General features: G+C 55.2%; 9 protein-coding genes across 9 annotated transcripts in view; 5 read left to right on the top strand and 4 right to left on the bottom strand.

The window, feature by feature from the left end:
- Positions 1-74: 74 nt before the first annotated feature.
- On the bottom strand, positions 75-4,412 carry VDAG_08541 (uncharacterized protein; the record flags this gene model as incomplete). The annotated part of the gene is made up of 3 exons (XM_009652850.1): positions 75-412; positions 466-4,012; positions 4,074-4,412. 3 exons carry the CDS (start codon positions 4,410-4,412, stop codon positions 75-77), a joined length of 4,224 nt encoding a protein of 1,407 aa, XP_009651145.1.
- An 834-nt stretch (positions 4,413-5,246) lies between these two features.
- Positions 5,247-7,909, top strand: VDAG_08540 (homoaconitase; the record flags this gene model as incomplete). Its single annotated transcript, XM_009652849.1, has 6 exons — positions 5,247-5,267; positions 5,340-5,837; positions 5,898-6,260; positions 6,323-6,835; positions 6,901-6,979; positions 7,039-7,909. The coding sequence occupies 6 exons, from the start codon at positions 5,247-5,249 to the stop codon at positions 7,860-7,862; spliced, it is 2,298 nt and encodes a 765-aa protein (XP_009651144.1). The 3' UTR covers positions 7,863-7,909.
- Positions 7,910-8,807: 898 nt separating this feature from the next.
- On the top strand, positions 8,808-10,772 carry VDAG_08539 (lactation elevated protein; the record flags this gene model as incomplete). Its single annotated transcript, XM_009652848.1, has 1 exon — positions 8,808-10,772. One exon carries the CDS (start codon positions 8,808-8,810, stop codon positions 10,770-10,772), a length of 1,965 nt encoding a protein of 654 aa, XP_009651143.1.
- A 188-nt stretch (positions 10,773-10,960) lies between these two features.
- Positions 10,961-11,628, bottom strand: VDAG_08538 (uncharacterized protein; the record flags this gene model as incomplete). The annotated part of the gene is made up of 2 exons (XM_009652847.1): positions 10,961-11,497; positions 11,578-11,628. The coding sequence occupies 2 exons, from the start codon at positions 11,626-11,628 to the stop codon at positions 10,961-10,963; spliced, it is 588 nt and encodes a 195-aa protein (XP_009651142.1).
- Positions 11,629-13,511: 1,883 nt separating this feature from the next.
- VDAG_08537 (casein kinase I) lies at positions 13,512-16,649 on the top strand. The gene is made up of 6 exons (XM_009652846.1): positions 13,512-13,834; positions 14,146-14,409; positions 14,480-14,549; positions 14,608-14,756; positions 14,807-15,800; positions 15,857-16,649. Exons 2-6 carry the CDS (start codon positions 14,281-14,283, stop codon positions 15,859-15,861), a joined length of 1,347 nt encoding a protein of 448 aa, XP_009651141.1. The 5' UTR covers positions 13,512-13,834; positions 14,146-14,280; the 3' UTR covers positions 15,862-16,649.
- Positions 16,650-17,041: 392 nt separating this feature from the next.
- On the bottom strand, positions 17,042-17,956 carry VDAG_08536 (transmembrane emp24 domain-containing protein; the record flags this gene model as incomplete). Its single annotated transcript, XM_009652845.1, has 3 exons — positions 17,042-17,191; positions 17,301-17,606; positions 17,753-17,956. 3 exons carry the CDS (start codon positions 17,954-17,956, stop codon positions 17,042-17,044), a joined length of 660 nt encoding a protein of 219 aa, XP_009651140.1.
- A 1,260-nt stretch (positions 17,957-19,216) lies between these two features.
- Positions 19,217-23,395, top strand: VDAG_08535 (ubiquitin carboxyl-terminal hydrolase; the record flags this gene model as incomplete). Its single annotated transcript, XM_009652844.1, has 10 exons — positions 19,217-19,219; positions 19,414-19,573; positions 19,635-19,782; positions 19,841-20,300; positions 20,356-21,948; positions 22,011-22,180; positions 22,230-22,670; positions 22,706-23,027; positions 23,087-23,216; positions 23,286-23,395. The coding sequence occupies 10 exons, from the start codon at positions 19,217-19,219 to the stop codon at positions 23,393-23,395; spliced, it is 3,537 nt and encodes a 1,178-aa protein (XP_009651139.1).
- A 706-nt stretch (positions 23,396-24,101) lies between these two features.
- Positions 24,102-24,822, top strand: VDAG_08534 (mitochondrial import inner membrane translocase subunit tim-22; the record flags this gene model as incomplete). Its single annotated transcript, XM_009652843.1, has 3 exons — positions 24,102-24,185; positions 24,253-24,348; positions 24,472-24,822. The coding sequence occupies 3 exons, from the start codon at positions 24,102-24,104 to the stop codon at positions 24,820-24,822; spliced, it is 531 nt and encodes a 176-aa protein (XP_009651138.1).
- Positions 24,823-25,009: 187 nt separating this feature from the next.
- The window catches only part of VDAG_08533 (pre-mRNA-processing protein), a gene marked incomplete at both ends in the record, with an annotated part of 2,316 nt that continues 1,848 nt past the window's right edge, over positions 25,010-25,477 (bottom strand). The window contains one exon of the mRNA XM_009652842.1: positions 25,010-25,057. Within this exon, the coding sequence (XP_009651137.1) occupies positions 25,010-25,057 (48 nt within the window). The remainder of the gene's footprint in view (positions 25,058-25,477) is intronic.

Here is a 25,477-nt window from a genome sequence, read left to right as displayed (position 1 = left end):
AGGGAGGCTCTGGCCCACCCTCCGAATTCTCCGACCCCAAGTCTCAACAAGTCATCCGGCCTGTGAAAGGGCCCTTAGTGAATCCCGTTTGTGCTGCCGTTCAGTCGGAGACTGCTGTGTGTCTCGTCGAGCGACTCTGCGTCCCCATCCGTCTGCTCCGCCCCGGCCCTGGTCTGCTCGTCCGCGTAGGCCGCAACCTCTGTCTCGGCCGTCTCGGCCGTGGACCTCGCCCATTTCTCCAGGCGCGCCTTGTCAATGTACTTGCGAAGCAGCGTGTCCTCCTCCTTCGAGTTCTGGACAAGCTTCTCTCGGAATGGCTTGTCCATGTCGTGGAAACGACGATCGGGGCCGTCGACAAAGGCACCGAGCGCCTCAGATGGACGGACATAGTGGAAGGGCGTCTCGAGAGTTTCTGCACATGATTAGAACAACAAACCCTACCGATAGCGAGGGCATGGCACTTACGATGATGATAGCCCGTGATGAGGGCGCCGAACAGCGCCGTCTCGCCAAGTGCTTCCTGGACCTGAGCATCGTCCTTGAGCTGGGTGTCGTTGAGCTTCATCCAGTCATCCCTGATGTAGCATCGCCTCCAGATGAGACGCTTGGCCATCTTGAGCTCCTCGCTCTTCAAGCCGTGGTCTGCAACCTGCAAGGCGAGGTAGAAAGGATCCTGCATTTCGCTGGCTGTTTCAGGCTTGAGCGCGACCAAGGTGAGCATATCAATGAGCGTCATGGCGTCGAGGGCTTCGTGCTTAAGGAGCCGCCTCATGCCATTCTCGAAAATCTGGTTCAGAGCCTTTTGCTTTCGCGGAATGTTCGTCGCGTGGCTCTCCATGGCAAGGTCGAGGGCCGCAGAGTCATCCACGGCTACACTGGCGCTTGGGTAGATCTGCTTATATAGGTCGTCCTGGATCTGGATGATGGCTAGCTCGTTGTCGATTTCGTCGAGTTGTTCTTCTTGCTTGGCCTCGTCCTTGGCAACGGTGAGTTTATTGACGCGCCTCGACCCGAATAGCCCTGGCGAGGACTCAGAAGGCTGCTCTGCTTCTGCCATCAGGGCTAGTTTGCCCAGACTGAGCTCGATCTTCTTATTCCACACCTGCTGCTCTCGGCTCAGGCCTAGATCCAGCAGAGTCTCCGCCGCATGGTCAATGTCCTTCTCCTCCTGAATGTCGTTGATCCAAGATATCCTCGCGAGCTCGGGCTTCTGTCTGAGAAACTTGGTCTTGTACCCATGCTTGTCGTAGGCAAAGTCGAGAACGGATTGCACACTATCGCTTTCGAGTAGGATGTCGTACGTGGGAAAGGCGAAAGCCTCGCCGTACTTGTCAAAGTACACTCCAATCTGTGCCTCCTTCCGCTCCGCTTTAGATCGAAGAGCGGGGATGTCTGCGGCCGAGGCCGTCAGGTCGATTTCCTTCCGTAGTCCATGGATCTGCTCAATCAACGATACAGCAAGAGCCTTCCACGATCGATGTTTCTCAGCGATGCTTGTGCTTTCATCCCACTTGCCGAGACGAAGCAGCGCCAGGATCTTGTCGTTTTGATCGACATCGTAAATTTTGTTGAATTGCTCCGATAATTGAATCATCTTGGAATCGTGCTGGGTAGCGCTCCAGCGACACTGCTCGAGCAGAGCGACGAGGTAACAATCTGTCAGGGGTGCCATCTCAGTGTTGATACGTTCCATGAGCTTTGGATCCGGTTGCTTCGGCTTGTCCTTCGCAGGGTAGTACTGATCAAGCCAGGTGTGGCTCAGTTCGACGAGACGTCGCAGGTTGTTCGCGATGTGGCGTGACCCGGTCCAGAACTCGGGGAGGCTGTCATCCATAGTTCGTAGGATGCCATGTTCCATGTCCTCCTCCTGGAGCCCGTAGAAGGCAAGCTTGTCTTTCCGGTATTGTAACGCCATACGCAGAGATACGAGGTTGAGTTGGATAGCCTCATGGATCAGGCGGGTGATTCGTATGTCGTCGAGAATGTGGTCCTTGTACATGTACTTGATAACCTCGTACCCCCAGGCCACAAAGGTCTCCATCTTCTCGATATCGTGAACGAACCAGTGTCGGACACGGTCAACCTCCCCAGCACTTCGATTAGGTACTTTCTTCTGAGAGTTGTGGATGAATTCGACAATCTCCGCCATGATGTCCTTCTTGTCGTTGGGTGCGCGCTCCTGGGTAAACGTTTCGTGTAGTTTCCATAGAAGTGATGATACGAACATCTTCTCTGCGGCTGCCAAGAGTTTCCACCTCGTTGATCGATCCAGGTTGACTTTGAGAACTTTCAAGTGGAACATCAGCCTCTCGAGGGCAAGCGTCCGGCTCTTAAGGTGCTCTTCGAGCGACGCGGGCGCGGTGGAAATATGAGGCGAAGAAGAGCCAAGGATTTCTTGGCTCAGTTCTACAGCAGCTTCGGCCATCTCAGTATCAGGAAATTGGACTCCGCGGCGACCGTCAAAGTTGAGGGGGGTGTCCTGCTTGTTGCCGAAAAAGACGGCCTGCTCGAGCTTGCTCTTGGCGTTGACCTTGGGTGGTTGGTCGCTGGCGAATCTGTCGATTTCCGTCGTGGTCAAACGAATAATGCCTGTGCCGCGTACCATCAACACGGTCGCTGGATTCTTGGTCTTGTGACGGTGGGTCTTTGTGTCCTCATGTAATTTACCGGCTGCGAGTGGTTCCTCGTACCCAGAGCCAACAATCTCGGCCAGATTGTTGTCACTCAAACTGATGACGTCTTCGTAGGTTGGAGGAATAATATGGTTGTCTTCTTGCAGCTGCGAGTCTGGTGACTCAGGCGGGCACCCAATGGATGCCACCACGACGGCCTTGTCGAACACTAAAAATGCGACAAGAGCTGGCCTTGGGAGATAAAGACGAGGTCTGGTGGCCTGAGCTGGGTTGACAGGGGCGAAGCGGGTCTTGAAAGAGGAGATTGGCCGGACCATACCGATGCTTGCGCTCTTCGGCGACAGGATGACCTCGACTAGGGAATAGTGAGATTCCTTCTTCTTGGTCAGACTCACGAGAAGAAGCAGGTGCTGCAGGTCGCGGTCTTTCGACGCCAACGCGTTGCTGAGCCTGCTCAGGTCTTGGTACTTTTCCTCCATATCCCTTGGAACGTAGGCAAAATCGAGCACCTCGAACGTGTCTTGGTGGTAATCCTCGCTTAGAGGGTCAACCTCTCGGATGGCGTTGATGACATCCTCACGGATATCGGCCTCCGCCACGGTGTCATGATTTCCTCCCCTGTGAATCTTCCAAGCGTGGAGTCTTCCTTTCAACGTGGCTGCGACAATATTTCGCTCGCCTGGCTGCATGTGTCGTTCCGCGCGGACGGCTGCGATGTCGCCACGGCCTTGCGGCTGCGTGAAGGCATGGCGGATGCTGCCGAAGATGCCTCCTGTGCTAGAAGCAAGGCTTGTCCGCAAGAATTGGACGGAGACCAAGGGCCTGCCATGTGTGTCGCGGACGCTCATGTAGGCCAGCCTGCCACTGGTAAAAGCCAGAATAAAGCCTGCGGACTCAGCGTTGGTGATTTGGATGACTCTTTCTCCCGATGACATGCCCGGGATGGACCCCTCGACACCATGTCGCTGCTGTCGAATGAAATCTAGGGTCGCAGCGCTCGATATCGATTCCCAGTATGTAATCCTTCCGCTGACAGGCATGACCACAACCAATCCAGGCTCAGTAGACGATGCAGAAGGCGACACGAGCGATCCAAGCGGCAGCGGCTCGGTTGCATGCTTGGATGGATAAGGGAGCGTGAATGTGAAGGTTTCGGGGGATTGTGTTGGAGTGGTATAGGGCCATACGATGGCGTGCGTGTGATTCAAACTCATGGCGTAGCCACTGGAGAAGATGTCGCCATGTTGTTGACCTACTTCGACGTCAGCCACGTGGTTATTTCTGGAAGTTGTCTTTGCGCTGTCCTTACCTGTCGCGTCAACTCGAATGCGGTCAGGCAAAGCGGGCAGCTTGCTGACGGTGTACGCATTGTTTGTTGTCTGAAACGAAAAGAGTCAGCACAGTCACAAGTCACCCTGGAGTCATTTGTGAGAGGCGCACCAGAATGACACTTCCGTCTCCTTTGGTCGCGCGATCGGCAGCTTTGGGCTTCTTGGCGCGAACGCTCAGCTCCTTCTTAGGGAATGGGTTGCTCTCGAATCCGAAGCCATCCTGCCTGGCGTCGAAATGCGCAGGCTTGTCGGCCTTGACTTCATAGGTCTCCGGGGCAGCTGGGGCTGCGTTCGCGTCGGGGTTTTGGAAGGTCTGTTCCGTAAGTGGTAGGCGCTGGCGTTTGGCCTTGGGAGCCTGGACCAGATTGTCGGAGCTCAGAGGTCGCTGTCTGCGACGGCTCCTCGTCGCAGTGGCAGGACCGCCTTCGTGCTGTGATGGAGAGAACATTGCGATGATGGAATATGCGCGATGTTCGGTGGAGATTGTGAATCGAAATTGCGAAGCGGATGGTTGTAGGCTTGGTTGGGTAGGTAGGTAGGTAGGGTAGGTAGGTGGGTATTCACACCCAAGCGCGAAGTCTATGGCGATGCTGCTTGTTACTGACGAAGCTGTATCCTCAGGCGCAAGTTAGGAAAGCATGTCGGGGTCAATGACAACAGGCAGGGCCAGGCAATGCTGGGCTGCGGTCGAGGAGGCTCAGGATGCGGAACAGCTAGCAAAGGTGATGGAAAGATGCAGAGCGGTGTTGGCAGACAATGTCCAGCGTGACGAACCTTGGAAGGGCATAGATCGATTGGGTCTCGTTCAAAAAACACTGACGGTTACTGGAGTCGCCAAGCTTGGACCAGCTCCTCCCACGCTAACACTTCACCCTGCATCAACAAGACGAGCAGGAACAAGTGGGGCCTGCCTGACGCCGACTTTCTGGTCTTGGGAGTCTTGGGAGTCTGCCACGACAACTACCTTGACCCACATCCTGCTGCTGTGGTTCTTAGTCATCAGCGTATCTTCTGCTTACCTAATGTGCCCTGGTAAAGCATCTGGCACGGGGGTCCATAGACCCCGGCACATGCATTACTGAATTGATCTCTGTTCAGCCGGGCCAGGCAAACGTTCTGGGGTGTGCCGACATCGGCCCCGTGTTTTGCATACCCGAGTGTGACTGCTCCAATGGCAAGTCGGCCTTTGGTCATTGCTGCGTTTTAGTCACTTTTATTCTATCGATATCTTCGTCAACACTGATTGTCTAAGGCATGCGCTTTGCGCTGAAACGAGCGTAACATGTCTTACAGAGCAAGAGCGGTAGGTTTTATGGCTCCTGAACTTGGACTTGGAACGATATCACATCTGGCAGACACTGATTTCTCTGCACAGGTCGCCATGACTGCCCCTTGGGCTCGATCGCTCGTTCACACGAGCCTTCGCCGAAGCCTCGGCCGTTCCCAATTCAGCCAGCCCACGTTGCGCTATGCCTCAACAACGGCGTCCACCTCTCATACGAACTTTCAAGGGTCAAGCCTGCCGAATCTTGCCTCCGAGAAGACAACAGCGCCGCAAACGCTGACGGAGAAGATCCTTCAACGCTACTCTGTCAACCTTCCAGACGGAAAGGTCGTTCGAAGCGGCGACTACGTCCAAATTCAACCTCACAGATGCCTCACGCATGACAACACCTGGCCTGTGGCCATGAGGTTCATGTCCACGGGTGCCACCAAGATCAAGGACCCATCCCAGCTTGTTTTTGCACTTGATCACGACGTACAGAACAAGAGCCCTAGCAACGTGAAGAAGTACGAGCAGATCCAGGAATTTGCGAAGAAGCATGGAGTCAACTTTTTCCCTGCGGGTCATGGCATTGGCCACCAGATTATGGTGAGCCCCGCTGCATGAGATGAATGCCAACGACTCTTGGGTTTGCTGACGGTTGCGTAGGTTGAAGAGCTTTTCGTGTGGCCCGGAACCCTGTGCGTTGGCTCCGACAGCCACAGCAACATGTACGGAGCTCTAGGAAGCTTGGGAGTGGCCTTGGTCAGGACCGACGCGGCTGGAATCTTTGCTACCGGCAAGAGTTGGTTCCAGTGTCCCCCAGTCGTGCAGGTGAACCTGCTGGGCACACTGCCCCCTGGTGTCCGCGGAAAAGATGTCATCATTGCGCTCTGTGGACTCTTCCCATTGGATGTGCTGAACCACAGCGTTGAGTTTACGGGGTCCGAGGAAACCATGGCCAGCATCCCAATGGACGACAGGCTGACAATCAGCAACATGTCGACTGAGTGGTCCGCAACATCCGCAATGGTATGGCACCTGCTCAAGCTACACTGCATCTCTATGAGCCCGGCTAACTGGTCATTTTATAGTTTCCCATCGATACGACACTACAGCGTTGGCTCCGATACAAGGCCACGGAGGCAGCAATGCTAGAGGAACGCACGACTCGACAGCGGATCACGCACGAAATGGTTGACGAACTCTTTGCCAACCCTCTCCGAGCCGATCCCGGAGCGCAGTATGCGAAGAAGCTCTACCTGGACCTCTCTACTCTTTCGCCTTATATCTCTGGTCCTAACTCGGTCAAAATCTCAACACCGCTCCATGACCTCGCCAAAGAGAACATCAAGGTTGACAAGGGATACATTGTGAGCTGCACCAACTCGCGAAGCTCGGATCTCAAGGCTGCGGCCCAGGTGTTTCAGAATGCTGCCAAGGCAAATGATGGGAAGATCCCCAAGATTGCAGATGGCGTCAAGCTGTACATTGCAGCAGCTTCAGCCAGAGAGCAGGCTATTGCTGAGGATGAGGGCAGCTGGCAGACCTTGGTCGAGGCCGGAGCAACGGTGCTTCCGCCCTCATGTGGCCCGTGTATCGGACTGGTAAGTCGCCACTGCTTCGCTGTATGAATTCTTATGGGGACTCTATGCTAAATATTAAAATGTAGGGCACGGGCTTGCTCGAGGATGGCGAGACAGGTGTTTCTGCATCAAATCGCAACTTCAAGGGCCGACTCGGTTCGCGGCGTGAGTTCTCCTTTTCAATCAACTTCGTTTGTGGCATCAAGAATACTAACCATATCAAGTCGCGCACGCGTACCTCAGTAGCCCCGAGGTTGTTGCTGCGAGCACCCTGAGCGGCGTTCTTTCCGGCCCTGGCGTTTACAAGGTGCCAGAGGATTATACGGGCGTGCAGCACGGTTACGGCACTGGAGAACCTGCGACCATCGAGAACGAGCTCGGCAATGTCCTCGAACAGCTCGAGTCTTTCATCGAAAGGGTCGAGACGACTGCTCCTGTCGGCGATGGTGCTGCCCAAGCAGTCACGAAGATCCTACCAGGCTTCCCCACGAAGATCTCCGGAGATATTAACATTGCTGATGCTGACAACCTGGACACCGACAACATTTATGCCGGAAAATACACATATCAGGACGACATGACGACGGAAGACATGGCACGAGTCTGCATGGAGAACTATGACCCGGAGTTCAGGACAATTATCAAGCCCAACGATATCCTCGTGTCCGGTTTCAACTTTGGGTGTGGCTCATCGAGAGAGCAAGCCGCGACAGCCCTTCTGGCGAAGCATATCCCGCTTGTTCTGGCGGGCAGCTTCTCCAACATTTTTGTCCGGAACGGCATCAACAATGCGCTGCCTTGTCTAGAGTTGCCACGTTTGGTGGAGCGTCTTCGCACTACCTTCGGAAAAGACAAGATCCCTACCCGGCGTACAGGCTGGACCCTGACCTGGGATATTACCCGGAGCAAGATTGAGGTGCAGGAGGGTGAGGGCGGCGAACGCTGGGAGGAGAAGGTTGGAGAGTTCCCTGAGAATCTGCAAGCAATTATTGCGAAGGGCGGGTTGGTAGGATGGGTTAAGAATGAGCTAGCACAGGCTGCCTCATAGATCTAGATGTAGAAAAAAGGTAAATGTAAAAGAAGCCAATACTTGTAGACATGGTGGATTCTATCAATGGTTGTTGAATTCGCTAGAGAACGCATACTCGCGTAACTTCTTCATCTGCTAAATGCCCCCTGATATGACTACGCAAGCATACCTAGGTAAGGTACCTTTAGTGTAATAGTGAACGTTTTTTTGCTCGGATCGTGCACAATCGTACGCCTACACGCCGTCGACTGGACCCTCGTGGTACGAAGTTGGGATGCTCCCCTTTTCCAACGCATCTTTTCAAGTTGCACAGCAGCAAAATATTGATTGACATTGACAAGCGATGTTGTGTCAGAACGTCAGGAGTATTGACTCATAAATGACCATCAGTTATCGCTGCAGTTCATACATGTGCCCGTGACGGTCGACCATTTCACAGCCTCGTTGAGTAACGCTCCATGGCTGGGCCCCGCACTATTGACGGACCCTGTCTTATGTAATCCCGTTAAGTCGTGAACGTCACCATAGATTGCCAAACACCACCAAACGGTTTCAAGAGCTCACACTGTCACGGTGACGATGGCTTCAAATTCCATACTGATTTAGTGCCATTTGTGGGCTATTCAAGTCTTATCTTTAAATACCGTTAGACTTGCTTCAGTAAACAGGTTCGCTCCCAGCAAATACGGATTTCGGACCCGGGCGCAAGTCGGCTACTCACTTACTCGATACGTCTCTGCCTTCTTGTTCACATGGAACCTCAACCAACATAGGCTCCATCAGAACCGCAGCGGTTCGCCACCGGATCTGGGCGCTCTTGAGGTCATAAAACGACTGATAGCTCATCGGCCAGGTTCATACACATCTGCTTCGGCATAAGACTCGAACAAATATTTTCCCAGCCGAGGTCTCATTGCCCAGACATGTTTTAGGATGAGTCCTTGCATACGACCCTCTCGGGCCATGATTCAGGCGGCTAGGAGACATTTATCCACCTCGGTTACTATTACAGACCCATTGATCAAGTACCAGGCCTTGGTTGCCACAGGTGTCTACTCCCCAGATCCTTCGCAGCATCGCTTGGCCAAGCACCTCCAGAAGGTCTACGGCCGTCTCAAGGACTACACACCATCCGCCGAATACCGACAACGCCTGAAGCAGATAACAGAAATCACGTCAAAACCGGAGGATGAAGAGCCGACTCTTGCTGTGAAGAGCCACCCAATATGGAGGAATCCGTTATTCAAACGTCTGTTTACAGCACCCGAGGGAAACAACAACTTGGCATTAATCAGGGTCCTGACGAATCATCAAGCTGCCCTCGAAATCGACTCACCAAAAGGCCTCTTTCTTGCTGGAGAAGTAGGCCGGGGCAAGAGTCTCTTGATTGACATGCTCTACGAAGGTCTACCCACCCATCGGAAAAAGAGATGGCACTTCAACACCTTTATGCTTTATTCCTTCTCCCAACTCGAAGGATTCAGGCGATCTCATCCACAGCTGAAAGGTGGCGACCAGGAGTATTCGCTCTTATGGTTGGCCAAGAAACTTGTCGAGGAATCGCCGATTCTGTTCCTCGACGAATTTCAGCTGCCCGACCGGGCTGCGAGTAAGATTTTGAGCCATTTATTCATTGCTTTCTTCCAGCTGGGTGGCGTGTTGGTTGCGTCGTCGAATCGCGTACCAGAGGAACTACAGAAAGCCATTGGCGTCGAGTATACTCCTCCGCCAACAGGAGGTTTTGTTAGGAGCTTCTTCACCAGTCAAACGGCTCGCGGGCGGGGTGAGCTCTTTGGACAGTCAAGCGACTTCGCAGCCTTCCTGGAAGTGCTCAAAGCGCGATGTGACTTTTGGCACATGGAGGGGGCTACTGATTGGCGACGTCGTGAAGAGAAACCTACGGACATTACAAAAGCGCCTCAACCAGTACTTGAGCGCGGCGACCTCGACAACATTGGGGCTGCAAGCCCCCTCCAAGACGCCGGTATACTCGGCGAGGTCGAAAATCAGGAGCATACTACAGGATTCGGGAAGCCCGCAAAATACTTTCTTCCGACGGACGGCGAGGTTGCCTGGCGGGGAATATGTACACAACCGAGTGTTGGAGACTGGAGCCCTGCATCACTGGTAGTCTACGGGCGAACGATTTTGATCCCCCATCAAGGCGATGGCAGAGTATACTGGGACTTTGCGAAACTTGTCGAGGCCTTCGGTCCAGCTGACTACATCACCATGGCCTCGACTTACCATACGTTTATCATCGACAATATTCCCGTCTTGACAGTCCTGCAGAAGAACGAGGCACGTCGTTTTATCACTCTCCTAGATGCTTTGTATGAAGCAAAGTGTAAACTCGTCGTCCGCGCGGCCAGAGGGCCGGACGAACTATTCTTCCCTGATACGAGGGCGTTAGGTCGCAAGGACGCGGACGGAAACCCAGTGGTGGACGCCGATGCTATCCACAGCGAGACTATTGCCGAAGTGTATCAAGATAGCTCCTCTCCGTTCCGTCCGAACATATCCTTCTACGACACGGCTTCGTCGACCTCCAAATACGATCCGGACCAAGATTCCGACTTTGGCTTGAACGATGCAAAGGAGAAGGCTAAGAAGGTAGACTTTGGCAACACCAGCGCCTTCACTGGCGAGGATGAAAGGTTTGCATACAAACGAGCAGCAAGCCGGCTGTGGGAGATGTGTAGCGCCCAATGGCACGCCCGGGCAGGAGACTGGTGGCGGCCGCTTCCAGCAGACGCAAGACACTGGGAGAAGGGAGCGCCGTCGACGCCGCTGAGGGTCAATATAAATGAGGCTGCCAGGTCGAGAAATGATGCGACCATGGGCCCCTCTGTGGAGCTTGAAGAACCGGCTGGTCTTCAGGGACTGAGGGTTGAGGCGATGAAGAACCTGGAGAGATGGAGGAAATAGTTGACCATTTTCCACATGTGATGTTTTTAGACATGGAACCTTTAAACACCAGACTCTAGACAGTAGGTAGCCACCAGGCGATGACCGTCCAATATGAAGCATTCCGTAACGCCGTCGCCATGAATCCAACCGTGTGACCTGGATTGACCGTCTTCAGACGGACTCCATCATCGAAACGAGCCGATGCATCACAAGCTTGTAACGCCCGGCGTCCAACCCTCGCCGATGCGGCGTATCTCCCCGTCGAACTTGCGGCTCGTGATCCTCTTTCCTCCCTTGCCCATGACCTCGTCCGGCTCGAAGAATGGGTTCTGCACGAGCCGTACGTACGCGCTCTGCACCGCGCGGAACACGACCTTCAACTCCCCATCCCTCAACCCGACACCACCGCCCGCGGACCCCGTCCCTGTGCCCGTGCCAGACTTCCGATCACCACCAAAGACGCTGCCGTCGACGCTCCGCCCGCGCATATCGACTACGACGACAATTTTGACGCCCGTGTTCGTCTCGAAGCCGTACGCGGCGAGGCGCTCGTCGACGGCGTGAAGGAGGCCGAAGTCGCCAGAGAGGCCAGTGCCAGTGCCTGCAGCGTGGCGAGCGCGGAGTTCAAAGACATCGAGGGTCGAGGAGAGGAGAAGAGAGAACTGGAGTGGCGTGCGAAGGGGGGCGAGAGTATTGGTCTGCGGGTTGAAGGAGGGGAAGATGGAGACATGGAGGGGGTTGTTCTGGACGAAGGACAAGGCTGTTAGCTGGGAGCACAGAGGTGGCAAGGGGGCCAGGTGGGAGAGAGAATAGATGCACGCACTTCACGGCCGATTATGCCTATGCAGGCTATGGAGGGTATCGCGGTTGCCATTGGGGGCAGTGGTAGTCGCGTCACATTGGCGTTGGTGGGATCGTGGTTGATAGAGGGGCGTAGTCGCTAGGTTGTGGTGGTTTGGAGGTGTCGACGTAGGTGCACCTTGAGCTCCAGGTCAGGTAAGGCAGGGAGTGGGCGTTGTGAGACTTGAGTGTAGTCCGAGGTAGACCTCCATATTAAATATACGTGTATATACCTGCGAGGAACCTCAAACACATCCACTATGAGTCTCACCAAATACCAGACAGCTGTTTCTTGGAAAGTGACCTCTGAAGCTCGACATCTGAACCCAGACCCCCGGAAGTGAGTTTCCTAGACTGACGAGATCAAAACCATGGCGAACGGGCCGGGTCACCAGTCATATTCAGGAGGTTCGAGGGTGGTATAGCGGTCCTGATGAGGGCGTCTTTTGAGGCTCAATGGCCAGGAATCTAGACGCACTGACATGTCGTCCTTCAGCAGCATTGCTGAGTAGACACAAGCGTGCCGTGGCTTTGGATTTCGGCTTCGGCACCATCAGAGACAACGATGTGGCTTCACGATCTTCGCACCTTTCATGATCAATGTCTTCTTAACTTCACCGCCGCGTCTCTCAACCGCCGATGAACTCTCTCGTGTGTCCATAGAATGACGAAGGCTTCTTTGATTGACGTCCTCCACTCCACAGCGACCAACGAGCGACTGTGCCCATGGACTGTGCCAATGGACACTCGCTTCGGGCCAATTTCCAGGGGCACTCGGCTGTCTGCCAGAAAAGGCGAGGCGTGTTCTAGTGCGGCTTGATAGGCCGGGGGCTGGCCTGGCCTTCACGAGATGGGTCTAGCCTCCGCCGAGCTCAGGACCAGGAGTTTGACGAGGTAATGTCGTTTTCCGAGGTCGGCGTCTCCATCTACGTGCCAGTGTATCGAAGCGAAGCAACGAAGAGGATCGACCGGGCGGGGCAACTGGTACGTGAAGTCGTAGAGAAGGACTGTAGTGAGATGGAGATTTTCGGGGCCTGGTGGAAGTCGAGATGACCGGACCCTGAGCGAGCAATGCGGAGGGGTCCAAGAAATTTGGCTTGATCGAGTCGGACGAAAATTAGGTTGACAACGTTGGCGGGTGAGCCCCAAAGAAGAGTCTTGCCCCGGTACATGCGAGATTGGTAGGAGATTGCGGGCAGCGCGATGTACATGGGGCCTAAGGCAGGAGTTCACATGGCCATTACGAGTCGTGGGCCCGCACATTCCAGTGGCTAGTTGCCCCCCCCAAGTGGCTGCCCGTCGGGGTGCTAATAGTGGCCACAGCGCCTCCGACCCCCCGCCCCCCTCTCGGAGCACGGGCGCCAACAACAACCAAGGTGACCCTGTGTGGCCTGCACAGGCGGTGTCAGAAGGAAACTGGCGGTACCCGCCTCGCACTGAGCGGAAAATGGAAGGTGACCTGGTGAGGTCCCCCAGCTGCAGGCGACCTGACTGGAGAAGGAGACCTGACTTGGGAGCCTCAGGCCCGCTCGCCTGCTTCACGAGCGAACCAGTGGCTTACCTGGCCAGCGTTGGGCCAGATCCACCGGCCGAACCCCAGTCCCAGTTCCCTCGACCGTCCCGTTTCCCCGTCCACGTCCCCTGGTCCACTGCTCAGGTACCTTACCTTGCCTTGCCATACCTTTGTCTCTGCCTGCCGTGCCTGTCCGCTGCCAGTTCCAGAGCCTATGGTCCCTACTTGAGGTACCTAAGGTACCTGCCTACAGCGCCCGTGCACAGGTCCGTTTGTGTCCGGTTCGTAGGTACCTGGCTGTGCTTGTGCTTCGCCCTTTCCCTCTCGCTCTCTCTCTCTTTTCGCCCTCCAACCCCGACCGTCGCCTCTCTCACCCTCCTCCCCATCCCATCCCCGTCCGTCCTCTCCTCCACACCACGCCATCGTGGCCCTCCTGACGTCTCTCCTCGGTCCTGCTCGTCCATCTTCGCCTCTGGACGACAACCTCTTCACCGAGTCAGAGCTGCTTGCTGCGTCTGCGTCTTCCATTGCATCTGAGCGTGCAGCTGCAATTGCGTCCTCCCACACCACCGGGTACCATCCCCTTCGCTCTCCCTTGCCCCTGGCCCAAGATTCTAGTGTCGGTGACTAGGCACGACAACACGCCTTCGCCTTCAAACTCGATTTCGACCCCCCCGATTCCGACGACGAATTCGACACTCTGGATATCACTACACTCATCCTGCAGGTACGTCTCACCGCCAGTGATTTAGACGGCCCCCAATAGTGTAGTCGGGATCTCCGTTGCATCTTCCCTCTCGGATACCGCATCTTCGTATGGCAGCACGCGAGCTGCCTTGGCCTGTTACCATGCAACGTCTTCCTTCCACCCCCAGCACACCAGCAAGCCTGACAAGGCGCCAAATTCTGCATTCGCCTTGAACCTCAACCAAGCTCTCTTTCGCCGACATCGATTTCCTTGCTGAACCAGCCTGCCGTGCTCTCGACGCGGATGATCACAAATGAAAAGCAGTAAGCTAACGTGCCCATTATCTTCAGACTTGACATTATCCCGCAAGACTGCGCTCTTGTCGGTCGTATCTGCATCAATCTACGCTACACAATTACACCAGCCTCACGATTTCGGACCTGAACACGATAGAACGGTCCGTGTAGGACCCATCTCTCGATACGATGGCTTCCTCTTCGAGCAACGTCGTCGGCGTACACTACCGCGTGGGAAAGAAGATTGGTGAGGGTTCGTTCGGCGTTATTTTCGAAGGCACCAACCTCCTCAACAACCAGCAAGTCGCCATCAAGTTTGTAAGTAACACGCTTGACGATTCTCAGAGCCCCCTTTTCCCTCCAAACCAACTTGACTAACCAAAACCAGGAACCTCGAAAGAGTGACGCTCCTCAGTTGCGCGATGAATACCGGACGTACAAGATTCTTGTCGGATGTCGTGAGTTGCCAAACGTCGTTCCTGCTACGAAATGCAGTGTATTCTAATTGTAAATTAGCGGGCATCCCCAACGTCTACTACTTCGGCCAGGAGGGCCTACACAACATCCTTGTCATTGACCTCCTAGGTCCCTCGCTTGAGGATCTGTTCGACCACTGTGGTCGGAGATTCACCATAAAGACCGTTGTCATGGTTGCCAAGCAGATGGTATGTCTGCCGTGCCAACTGAACACTGACGTGACTAACCCTTTTTGCAGCTCTCAAGGGTTCAGACGATCCACGAGAAGAACTTGATCTACCGTGACATCAAGCCCGACAACTTCATTATCGGCAGGCCGGGCACTAAGGCCGCAAATGTCATCCATGTTATCGACTTCGGCATGGCCAAGCAGTACCGCGACCCGAAGACGAAGCAGCACATTCCTTACCGCGAACGCAAGTCACTCTCCGGTACAGCTCGTTATATGAGCATCAACACCCATCTTGGCAGGGAACAGTCTCGCCGTGATGACTTGGAGGCGCTCGGTCACGTTTTCATGTACTTTCTCCGCGGTGGTCTGCCCTGGCAAGGTCTGAAGGCTGCTACCAACAAGCAAAAGTACGAGAAGATTGGCGAGAAGAAGCAGACGACCCAAATTCGCGATTTGTGCGAAGGCTTCCCCGACGAACTGAACAAGTACCTCACATACGTACGAAACCTGGGCTTCGAGGACACTCCTGATTACGACTACCTGCGGGAGCTCTTCACGCAAGCCCTCAAGAATACGGGCGAGGTTGAGGATGGCGAATATGACTGGATGAAGATTTCCAAGGATTCGGGGAAAGGTTGGGACGGGTCGAAGGGGCACAACAACGCGTACCTGCACAACCCCAACGCTCGACCCGGGCCGTCCCAGATGGAACTCCACAGCGGTCAGCGCGGCGGCGCGAGCGCAGCTCACGCGCAAGCGCAGAACCTGACGGTCAGCCGTTTAAACGCCGCGCAACCCCCGCCTCCATCGCCGATCAAACAAATGAACAAAGGTCGGCCAAACGCGCCCGGCGCCTTGGGCGCCCAGCGGAGCAGCGGAGTCGGGGGTCTCCGGGACATGGCGACGCCCGCCGGATCAACGCAGGCGCAGTTCCAGAACAGCAACCGCAATCTGCCTCAGACTGCTCCTCAGCAGAGTCCTGCCCAGCCGGCCCAGCCTAGTGGACGCTCTCCTGAGCCCCAGCCTTCCGGCATGCAGAAGTTCATGAAGGTCCTTTGCTGCGGTGCGTAACCCAACATACTGAACCAAGTGCAGCACAATCTGATTCCCCCATAGGTTAGTGTCCCGGATTTACTTGGTGTTGTCTTGGCCATACCAGGAACGGGACCAGCTAGCTCCTTTCAAGCGATTATATACACATGCGGATTCTTGTTGATCCAGCTTCTGCACGTCGATATGCGTGGTGTATTTCTCTGGTCATGAGCGGCCGCGGACCACCGCGAGAGCCACCTGACTGCTATGCCACGGGATTTCATCAACGACCTCTGCACCGCGCCTCGTTGGACATTTCTTCCCGTTCTGATCACGCCATCAGAGCTGATCATCCGCAACATGTCGACGACGGCACGACTTTTACTTTTTTCTTTTTCTTCTTCGGGCATTCTCCTTATCTTGGCGTAGCGGTGTTCATTCATCCTTCTCTCACAAGAGGAGAGACTGCGCTACATCACTGGCATGCAAAAAAACTCGACTTCGGGACCCGGACCTTATTTCCTTGAGGGCCTGAATGTTTCAGCCGAAACAAAAAAATTACTACATCCTGTTAATGCACAGCGCGCAGTACGGCGCATGGCGGGCGAAGGCGGTCGGTGGGGCTCCATGGCATTGGGCTGATTCTGCAATACGTTCGTGTACTGTTCATAATAACACCAGCCGTGTAGTGCGAGGACGGAGACAGTTGGCTTCGTGCCTTGCCAAGTGATCTTGGGCAAGATGCGGAGGGAGCAGACATCAGAGGACGACACGCTTCTGGGGAAGCTGATGGACAGATGGGCTGTGGAGGTTGAGCAGGTGGGCTGTTCGTGTTGGTTGATAGACGTGAGAATATAAGGAAATGACTTCATACATGGGCTCTGCTGCCCGTCCCGCCTCAACCGGCTCACTGGTGACGCTAGGTTTGGCATTTAGTTATATTCAGCATGTCAAGCAGTCTTTTCTTTTTTGGAAAGGATCTCCTTGGCCGTCGTGGCGAACAAGTTTGAAAGCGTGTCTCATTCATTACAGAACCCCTACTGCCTGCTCTCCTGTCATGCCTAGGGGCAGCTACCTCAACCAGTACGTCTTTTGCGTCATAAGCTAGGTAGATGTCCTCGAGATGCATCGATGCACGACGCCGACTTCTTCCAAAGACGGCGAGAATACCTCCAGAACTCCCACGCCTTTTGCGCAGTAAAAAGATGTCGAGATCCTTCTCCCATCTCTTGTGCCGTCCCTCGCTCCTCCCACACGTGCGTGGCGCTTTCACGTGAGCTTCTGCTTGATGAAGAAGGACCGGAGATGTGACAGCTGCCACGCGCAGGTGCCGGCGAGGACGGTCAGCTGGATGATCATCCAGCGGACGACACGGGAGTTGGTGGCTTCGGACTGGTCGCGGAATTCGGCCTCGCGTTCCTAGAAAAAGCATTAGCTGCATTCCTTCCGTCATACTTCTTCTTCTTCTTCTTCTTCTCCCTCTTTCGTTCGCCTTTTCGGGTCACTGTGCACCGCGCGATAAACGTACTCTTTGGAAGACCTGCTCGCGACGGATGTCCTGCAGCCTAGCGTTGAGGTCCTTGATGCGGGTGGCGACGTCTAGCAGCTTGTCCTTGTCGGCCGACTCGATTTGGGAGGTCTCGCCGATGGCGAGGTCGAGCGTCAGGCGGATGCCGCCGTTGTGGGAGGACTGGCTCAGCCAGCCGGAGCGGCCCGACGTTGACGAGGGGGTGAAACAGAGCTGGTGATCGCCGGAATCGGCAGCGGAGAAGGTGAACTTGCCCGCGGCGGCACCGCGCTGGGAGACGACGCGGTGGTCATTGTCAAAGAGCTCCTGTTTGTCGGTCGACGTGGTTAGCTGCTGGCAAAGAAAGGCAAGAGATGATCGGCTCGTGGGAGACGGGAGGCAGCGCCAATGTCGAGGGGACACGGGACAAGGAAAGGAAGGGGTAGGGCGGGTGGCAGGGTGGTGGCACATACGTCGACGGTGATGTAGATGCTGATGCCGTCGTGCTTGGCCCAGTTGTTGATCCTGTCGTCCCACTCTTCGGCAGTGTAGTGGCCAACAACGAGCGTGTCCTTGGGAAGCTCCTCGAAGAAGCACTTGGGGGTCGTGCCGTCGATGTAGAAGTAGAGGGCCTGCGCAACGGCGCTCATCGACAGGAGAGGGAGGAAGGACCTCATGATGGCGGGGGAGAGGGGGGGAGAGGAGGATGGACGTCGCGGTGAGGCTCGAGACCAGCAGGTGAGAAGCTCCAGCTGTGGGGAGGTGTGCCAGGCAATGGGCGTGGTCGAGGGTTGCGGATGCTGAGGTCGTGGGAGGGTAGCTGTCGAGATGTGATCGGCTGGCTCCTGGGAACCCCAGGGTCAATTCGCTAGGGCGCTGGGGGAAAGCTTCCACGTTGGAAAAAATGTCCAGTCTGGCTTACGGTCAGGGGGTTTCATGTGATCTTAGTCTATCCCTGGGCTCAAATTTCAATTCCCTGCAGCTGGCCCCCCGCCGGCACAACTACAGGGCAGAGTGGGAGTTCAAACCAGTGTGGGGTTTGATGCTGCATCACTGAGGCACTTAGGTACAGTAGTACCTTTTACATGTAGGCGGGCAAGGCCAGCAAGCAGGGCTGGGCGAACCGGCGGACTGGCGCCTTGACAGACGGGCAGTCTGACGAAACTGGGTAGTCAGCAGTCACTGCCACTTTGGTCAAAGACAGATCCTCTGAAGCCTCCTCGGCGCCCCCCCCCCCAGTAGAGTGACGTGCCACTGCCATTGTCATTGCCCTTTGCCTTGTGTTCTCCGCATTCTGGATTGGACCAGGTGCCCTCGGTCGCCCGCCAACCTGCAACCCATCCACCCACCCCAAGAACTTCAAAAGGTCTTGCTGCACAACCAAGAAGCCACAACATCTCACCACACTAATGGCTCCTCACGCATGAGTACTGTCGTTGCTGTCAGATCCGACACTCCTGCAAGAATTTGCTGCAATTTTCTGCTTTGCGATAACCTGGCATAGGTACCGAGCGGAGGTGATCAGAACCTACTCTACCTGTCTAGCCCACCTACCTTGCCCAGGTACCTTACCTAGTACCTACCTCACCTTTATTAGCGGAACCTTGCCCACCTAGGCTTCCCTACGACACGACCCAAGTCCAGGTCTGCATTCGTACCAATTAGCAGATACACGAACCACCATCTTTGCCGTTGGCAGACCATTACGTAGGTTACTCAAACCTGGATCGCCTTTTGCTTATGCAGCTCTCCTGACCAGTAGCCGACACCGCTACAGTTCCCCGCGAGTCCCGACAGTGCAGGGCTGGTCGGTCTTTCGCGTCCCACCTGGCGTCCAGAGTCGTCGTCGACCTTTGACCTCCAGGCATTCTTAATCGACAAAACTCAGCTCCCGCTGGCTCCCCCTTCTCCCGCCAACGAAGCCAGGGACCTTCATCATGGTAAGATGACACCAGTGCAAACCGCGGTCGTTCAAGAGCTCGCATCCTCTTGGCCTGCCGAGCTCCTTCAGTCCTTGTCATCGGCCTCCCGTCGTCGCCTCTGCCACACAAGCCTGCCCCGCCGTCATCCCCAGTCAACGTCACGAACGCCGCACATTCTGTTTGGGCACACAGCTAACGCAAACACGGAACAGAGCTACAACAACGACATTACGTCCCCCAGCGAGATGGTCATGGACACAGACGACTATGTCGGCATTCCGAACGAATCCGAAAAGGAGCCTGTCGCCATCATCAACCCAGACAACGACAATGACATCGACAACTTGCAAGATCTGCCTCTGGCGACCGACCGTAAGCCATGCTGGTCCTCGCTCGTTGCGCTCTGTATATGCTAACTTGCTATGCGACCCAGACGAGGCCATGAAGGAGCTGATCCTGCCACCATTAGCTGAAGAGCCCCGCATCTTAGAAGATGTCGTGAACACATGGTCGATCCCCTCCTGGAGGGGGTTGCCAAAGCGCGAGCATGGTCCCATCTTCCATGCCGGCGGCTACCCTTGGTAAGTCGTTGCGCCGGCCCCGCCGTGCTGAATGCGGTGGACTAACCATGTGTTACAGGCGGATCCTTCTCTTTCCCTTTGGCAATAATGTCGACCAGTGCTCCATCTACCTCGAACATGGCTTCGAACCGAATGAAGTTCCAGACAACTGGAGCTGCTGCGTGCAGTTTGCGCTAGTCCTGTCGAACCCAAACGATCCCAGCCTCTATACGCACCACGTTGCTCATCATCGCTTCACTAAAGAAGAGGCTGACTGGGGATTCACGAGGTTTTACGAGCTGCGCAAAATGTTTAATGTACCGTACGAGAACGGAAGCCGACCACTATGCGAGAACGACACTGCCAACATCACCGCATATCTTCGTGTCGTCGAGGACGAGACGGGCGTGCTGTGGCATACCTTTCTCAACTACGATTCAAAGAAGGAAACGGGCTATGTTGGCTTGAAGAACCAGGGAGCCACCTGTTATCTCAACTCGCTTCTCCAGTCCCTCTACTTCACAAACGCTTTCCGCACCGTGAGGCTCAACAAAATAGCTTTCTTATCGCACCGTGCGCTAACTCGATCAACAGGCCATCTACGGAATTCCTACACAGCAGGAAGATAGCTTGAGCAACAGTGCTTACACAATTCAGCGTCTGTTCTATCAGCTCCAGACGTCAGAAACGGCAGTAGGCACGAATGAGCTTACCAAGTCTTTTGGGTGGGAAACGAGACACATCTTTGAACAGCAGGATGTTCAAGAACTGTCGCGCAAGCTCATGGAACGCATGGAAGAGAAGATGAAGGGCACGCCAGCTGAAAAGGTGCTGCCTGACATGTTCAGTGGCAAAATCAAGACGTACATCTCCTGCGTCAACGTCGACTACGAATCCAGCCGTATCGAGGATTTCTGGGATATCCAGCTCAACGTGAGCGGCAACAAGAACCTCATCGAGAGTTTCCAGGACTACATCCAAGTCGAGAAGATGGATGGCGAGAATCAGTACTATGCGGGCGACGAGTTCAAGCTCCAAGACGCCAACAAGGGCGTTATTTTCACCAGCTTCCCCGATGTGCTGCACCTGCAGCTGAAAAGATTCGAGTACGACATTCAACGAGACATGATGATGAAGATCAACGATCGATACGAATTCCCGGAGGAGTTTGACGCCGCCCCATTCCTGATTGAGGGTGCCGACAAATCCGAGCCTTGGACTTACCAACTGCACGGCGTGCTGGTGCACAGCGGTGACCTCAACGCCGGACATTACTACGCCTTCCTGAAGCCCGAGAAGGATGGGTGGTTCTACAAGTATGATGATGACAAGGTTACGAAAGCGACGATGCGCGAGGTGCTTGAGGAGAACTTTGGTGGCGAGTATCGACTTCCCAACGGCTCTTTGCTGCGAGCACCGCTCCAAAAGAAGGCGCCGATCATGCGTCAAAACAGTGCGTACATGCTGGTGTACATTCGCCAAACACGCCTGGATAAGATCCTGCGCCCCGTCACCTCGGACGACATTCCCACTCATCTAAAGTCGAGAATTGAAGAAGAGACTGCCTTGCGGGAAGCCAGGAGGAAGGAGCGCATGGAAGAGCATCTCTATATTGGTGTTAAGGTCATCACAAACGAAACTTTCAAGCAGCACGGCGGCACAGATCTAACCAACTTTGACCCCGAAGTGGAGGATGCTTCGACGCCCAAGTTTTACCGAGTTCTTCGGACGATGACTATGGAGGAGCTCACGGCCACCATCGCTGAAGACATGCAGCAGGACCCTCGCAAGATCCGCTGCTGGGTTATGGTCAACCGGCAAAACAAGACAATTCGTCCAGATCAACCAATCATGGACCTCGACCCTACGGTGGAGGAGGTTTTCCAGCGAGCACAGGCGCACAGGGACCAGGCTCTCCGACTCTGGGCTGAAGTCGCGGAAGAAACGGCTCCCGACGGCAAGGCTATTTGGCCCACCCACGAACCCCAACAGAATGGCATTGTCGTCAAGAACGACTTGATCTTGCTCTTCCTCAAGTACTTCGATATCGAGTCGCAGACCCTTCGTGGCGTTGGTCATGTGTACATCAGCAAGGAGAAGAAGGTGGAGGAGCTCGTGCCTTTGATCTTGAAGAAGATGGGTTGGGGAGAAAAGTTGCCGTCTGACGAGAAAATCTCTCTATACGAGGTCAGTACACGGACAGGGATTCTTGCTTTTTTTTCTGCTCCAGATGCTAACATTTTTGCCAGGAAATCAAACCTACCATGATCGAAAGTTTGAAGCCGAAGCAGTCGCTGAAGGCGGCTGAGTTGCAAGACGGCGATGTTTTGTGTTTCCAGCGGAGCGCGGAGCGCAAGAGCGAAAGGAACATTCTCGAGAAGCGTCTGCACCTCAATGAGAAGCAGGTGTCTGAAGAAGCGTAAGTGAAAGAAGGATTCCGTGAAAGGCCATAATTGACAGTGCAGCAGCACGCGAAAGTCTGATCGCGTCGAGGATGCTCGGGAATACTACGACTTCTTGCATCACAAGAAAACTGTCAAGTTCCACGCGCATCCCACGAAATGTGACGCGGCGCAGTTCCCGCCTTTCGAGCTGGTTCTTAACTCGAAGATCAGCTACGATGTGTTGACGGAACGAGTTGCGGCGCAGTTGGAGTGGGAACCAACACACCTCCGACTCTGGACAGTCAACGTGACTACAGGTAACCCCAAGAGCGCCGTGAAGCGTGGCAGCAACCAGACGCTTCAGTCGATCTTAAACCCCACCGGATTCGGCAACCTGAATGCCAGCCAAAGAACGGATGCATTCTATTTCGAAGTCCTGGACATCAGCCTTGCGGAGCTGGACACCAAGAAGAACATTAAGATCACGTGGCTCACAGAGGGCATTACGAAAGAGGCAAGTTGCATGTGTGGGATGAGAGTCTTTAGGCGGCACTAACAAGCCAGCAGGACCACCTGGACCTCTTGGTTGCCAAGAATGGCATCATTGAGGACCTCATCCAGGCGCTCATTAAGAGGGCAGATCTGACTGACGAAGCCGAGAGCGGTCGAATTCGGGTGTACGAGGCGAGCCAGCACAAGTTCTACCGGGAGCTCAAGCGCGACTACCCTGTCATCAGCCTCAACGACTACACCAACCTGTACGCGGAGCGCGTGCCGGAAGATGAAGTCCACGTGGACGACACAAACACTATCTCCGTGTTCCACTTCCAGGGCGAACCTAACAGGGCCCATGGTGTGCCGTTCAAATTTCTGCTAATTGAGGTACGAGCGCTTGCACGTTGACAGTCGACAACTCGATCCAGTAGCTGACAATGGCGTAGGGCGAGAAGTTTGCAGATACGAAGAAGAGGCTAGAGAAGCGTACGGGCTTGAAGGGCAAGAGCTTTGAGAAGATCAAGATTGCCCTGATCAGGAGAACGCACTTCTCTAAACCCCATTATCTGGAGGACGGTACGTCGGGAACACGTGTGCAAAGCCCTTTTTTTCCCCACGGACGCAGTGCTGATGAATCCATTACAGACGACGAGCTATGGTCAATTGCGAGTGGCGATGATGACTATCTGGGCCTCGATCACGTCGATCGGACAAGGGCTCTACGAAACGGCGTTGGAGACCTCTTCCTTCGGTAGCGGTAGACGGCGTGGACGTTTGAATGCGAAGGGAATGAGGAGGACCAGCAACACGAGCTCTTGTTTCAGTACATGTTATTGCTTCCCGAGTCAGACCAAAGAGTTTTCCTTATCGAGGGAGGCTTGTGGAACTATCGTCTGACCATCTTCATGTCGTCTCCTGGCGAAGTGAAACTGTACAGAGTACAAGCCAGGACGGAAGCTGTTGGCTGTGGCAGTATCAGTTGACTCTGGGGGGGGGGGGGGGGGGTGGGTTCAGGGGTGCTCTGCAAAAAAGGGGCTGCACACATGGCAGGGGGGAGCAACATCTCAGGTATAGGACACAACAGTCATAAAAAAATGACATGATTTTGAAGCTGGGGGGTCGTCAAGCACCGAGTGAAGTGGGGAACGTCTGAAGGTCCCTCCACAAGGCATACGAAATGATTGACTTGCTGAGGCACAGTACCGGCTCTGCCAAGTGATCCGACCCACATGACGGGCAGGGGGGCCAACGGCCGGGGTCGCCGCCGCGAGAAATTTTGGGCGGTGAGTCGCGGCAGAATTGGGGAAGACGGGACTCGCAGGAGCTGGGCCGAGATTCGACTTGCTTCAACGTTGCAGCACATGCCCGCCACGAACGCTTGACCCTTCCACGACCGAAACTGCTACCGAGACCCGTCTTCGCCAAACGTCCGAATTGCGAGCCCACTGCATTCTTCAAAACATGAACTTCCCCGGAACAGGAGCCGGCGCCGGCGCGCAGCCCCCCGCCGGCGGCATCAGTGGAGACGACCCCAATGTCAAAGCCGTACGTCCGGCCACATGCGCCGCCTGCAACGATTCACGAGAGGGAGCTGACATGGTTGAACGCGCAGATGAACAACTTTATGGAGAACTGCTTCGCCAAGGGCGCCATGTCGGGCGTCATGGGATTCGGCATGGGTGGTCTCTTTGGCATGTTCATGGCCTCGGTACGTCGACCTCTCGTCCCCTCATTGCTTCATCATCGCCGCCTCTTGCACGAGATGGTCAACGACGGACCACTTTGAGAAACGAAGGACCAAGACGCTGACCCTTTTGTTTTTCCGGAATAGATGTCCTACGACACACCCTTCCACACAGCGACCCCCGGCGGACCGCAGACGCCCGTCTCCTCGCTGCCGATGAAGCAGCAGCTGCGCGTCGGCCTCAAGGACATGGGCCAGCGCTCCTACAGCACGGCGCGCAGCTTCGGCAAGGTCGGCGCCCTCTTCGCCGGCATCGAGTGCGGCATCGAAGGGCTCCGCGCCAAGAACGACCTCACCAACGGCGTCGCGGCCGGCTGCGTCACGGGCGGCATCCTCGCGCGCAACGCCGGCCCGCAGGCGGCGGCCGGTGGGTGCATTGCTTTCGCGGCGTTCAGTGCGGCTATCGATGCGTACATGCGGAGCCCGGGCGACGAGTAGAAAAGCTTTCTTTGACGGGTACGGCTGGGCGATGCTGGGCCTGGGGGGCCGGGACATAACAAGGTGGGGGGAGGGATGCAATGTGTACGATGTTTTCTGTGGGCATGGCATGGCGTTCTTTGGGATTTAGACGGTTTTGGGTCATCTTTTTTGTGGCGGCCGAGCAAGAGAGAGAGAGAGAGAGAGATCACTCCACTTTATGTTGGGAGGGCTGGATGCTGGAGATGGCATCGCCCTGTGTATCAAGATGGGACGGCGGCACGTCTCAGACGACATGCTGTAGTAATAGTGAGCTGTGCCAGACGTTCATCACCACGCAGTACTTTGGTTTGTGAGGTGCACTTCAGGACTTGAGCGCCATGCCTGGCGTATCAGTCAAAGGGGAAAACGGAAGCGCCAGGCCACGCACGGGACAAGAGACGATGATGTGGAGGTGGCCCAGCCGGGCGACCGTTGCATACAATTACAACTAGATGATACCCTCGAACCAAAACGCCGTAAGCGCCATCCCTCAGTGGCCGCCGCCAGGTCCGTACCCAGAGAAGTACAATTTGCTTGCTCGCTCGTCATGCGCCGCCGACCCACGCTCATTCGTCCTCGTCGTCTACCCTCGCGCGCTTTGTCTGCCGCGACTCGTCCTCTTGCAAGCCGTAGC

This window comes from Verticillium dahliae, genomic scaffold (assembly GCF_000150675.1).
Source record: "Verticillium dahliae VdLs.17 supercont1.21 genomic scaffold, whole genome shotgun sequence".
NCBI lineage: Eukaryota > Fungi > Ascomycota > Sordariomycetes > Glomerellales > Plectosphaerellaceae > Verticillium > Verticillium dahliae.
The sequence above is the reverse complement of the archived record's forward strand: the minus strand, read 5'-3'. Positions and strand labels throughout refer to the sequence as shown.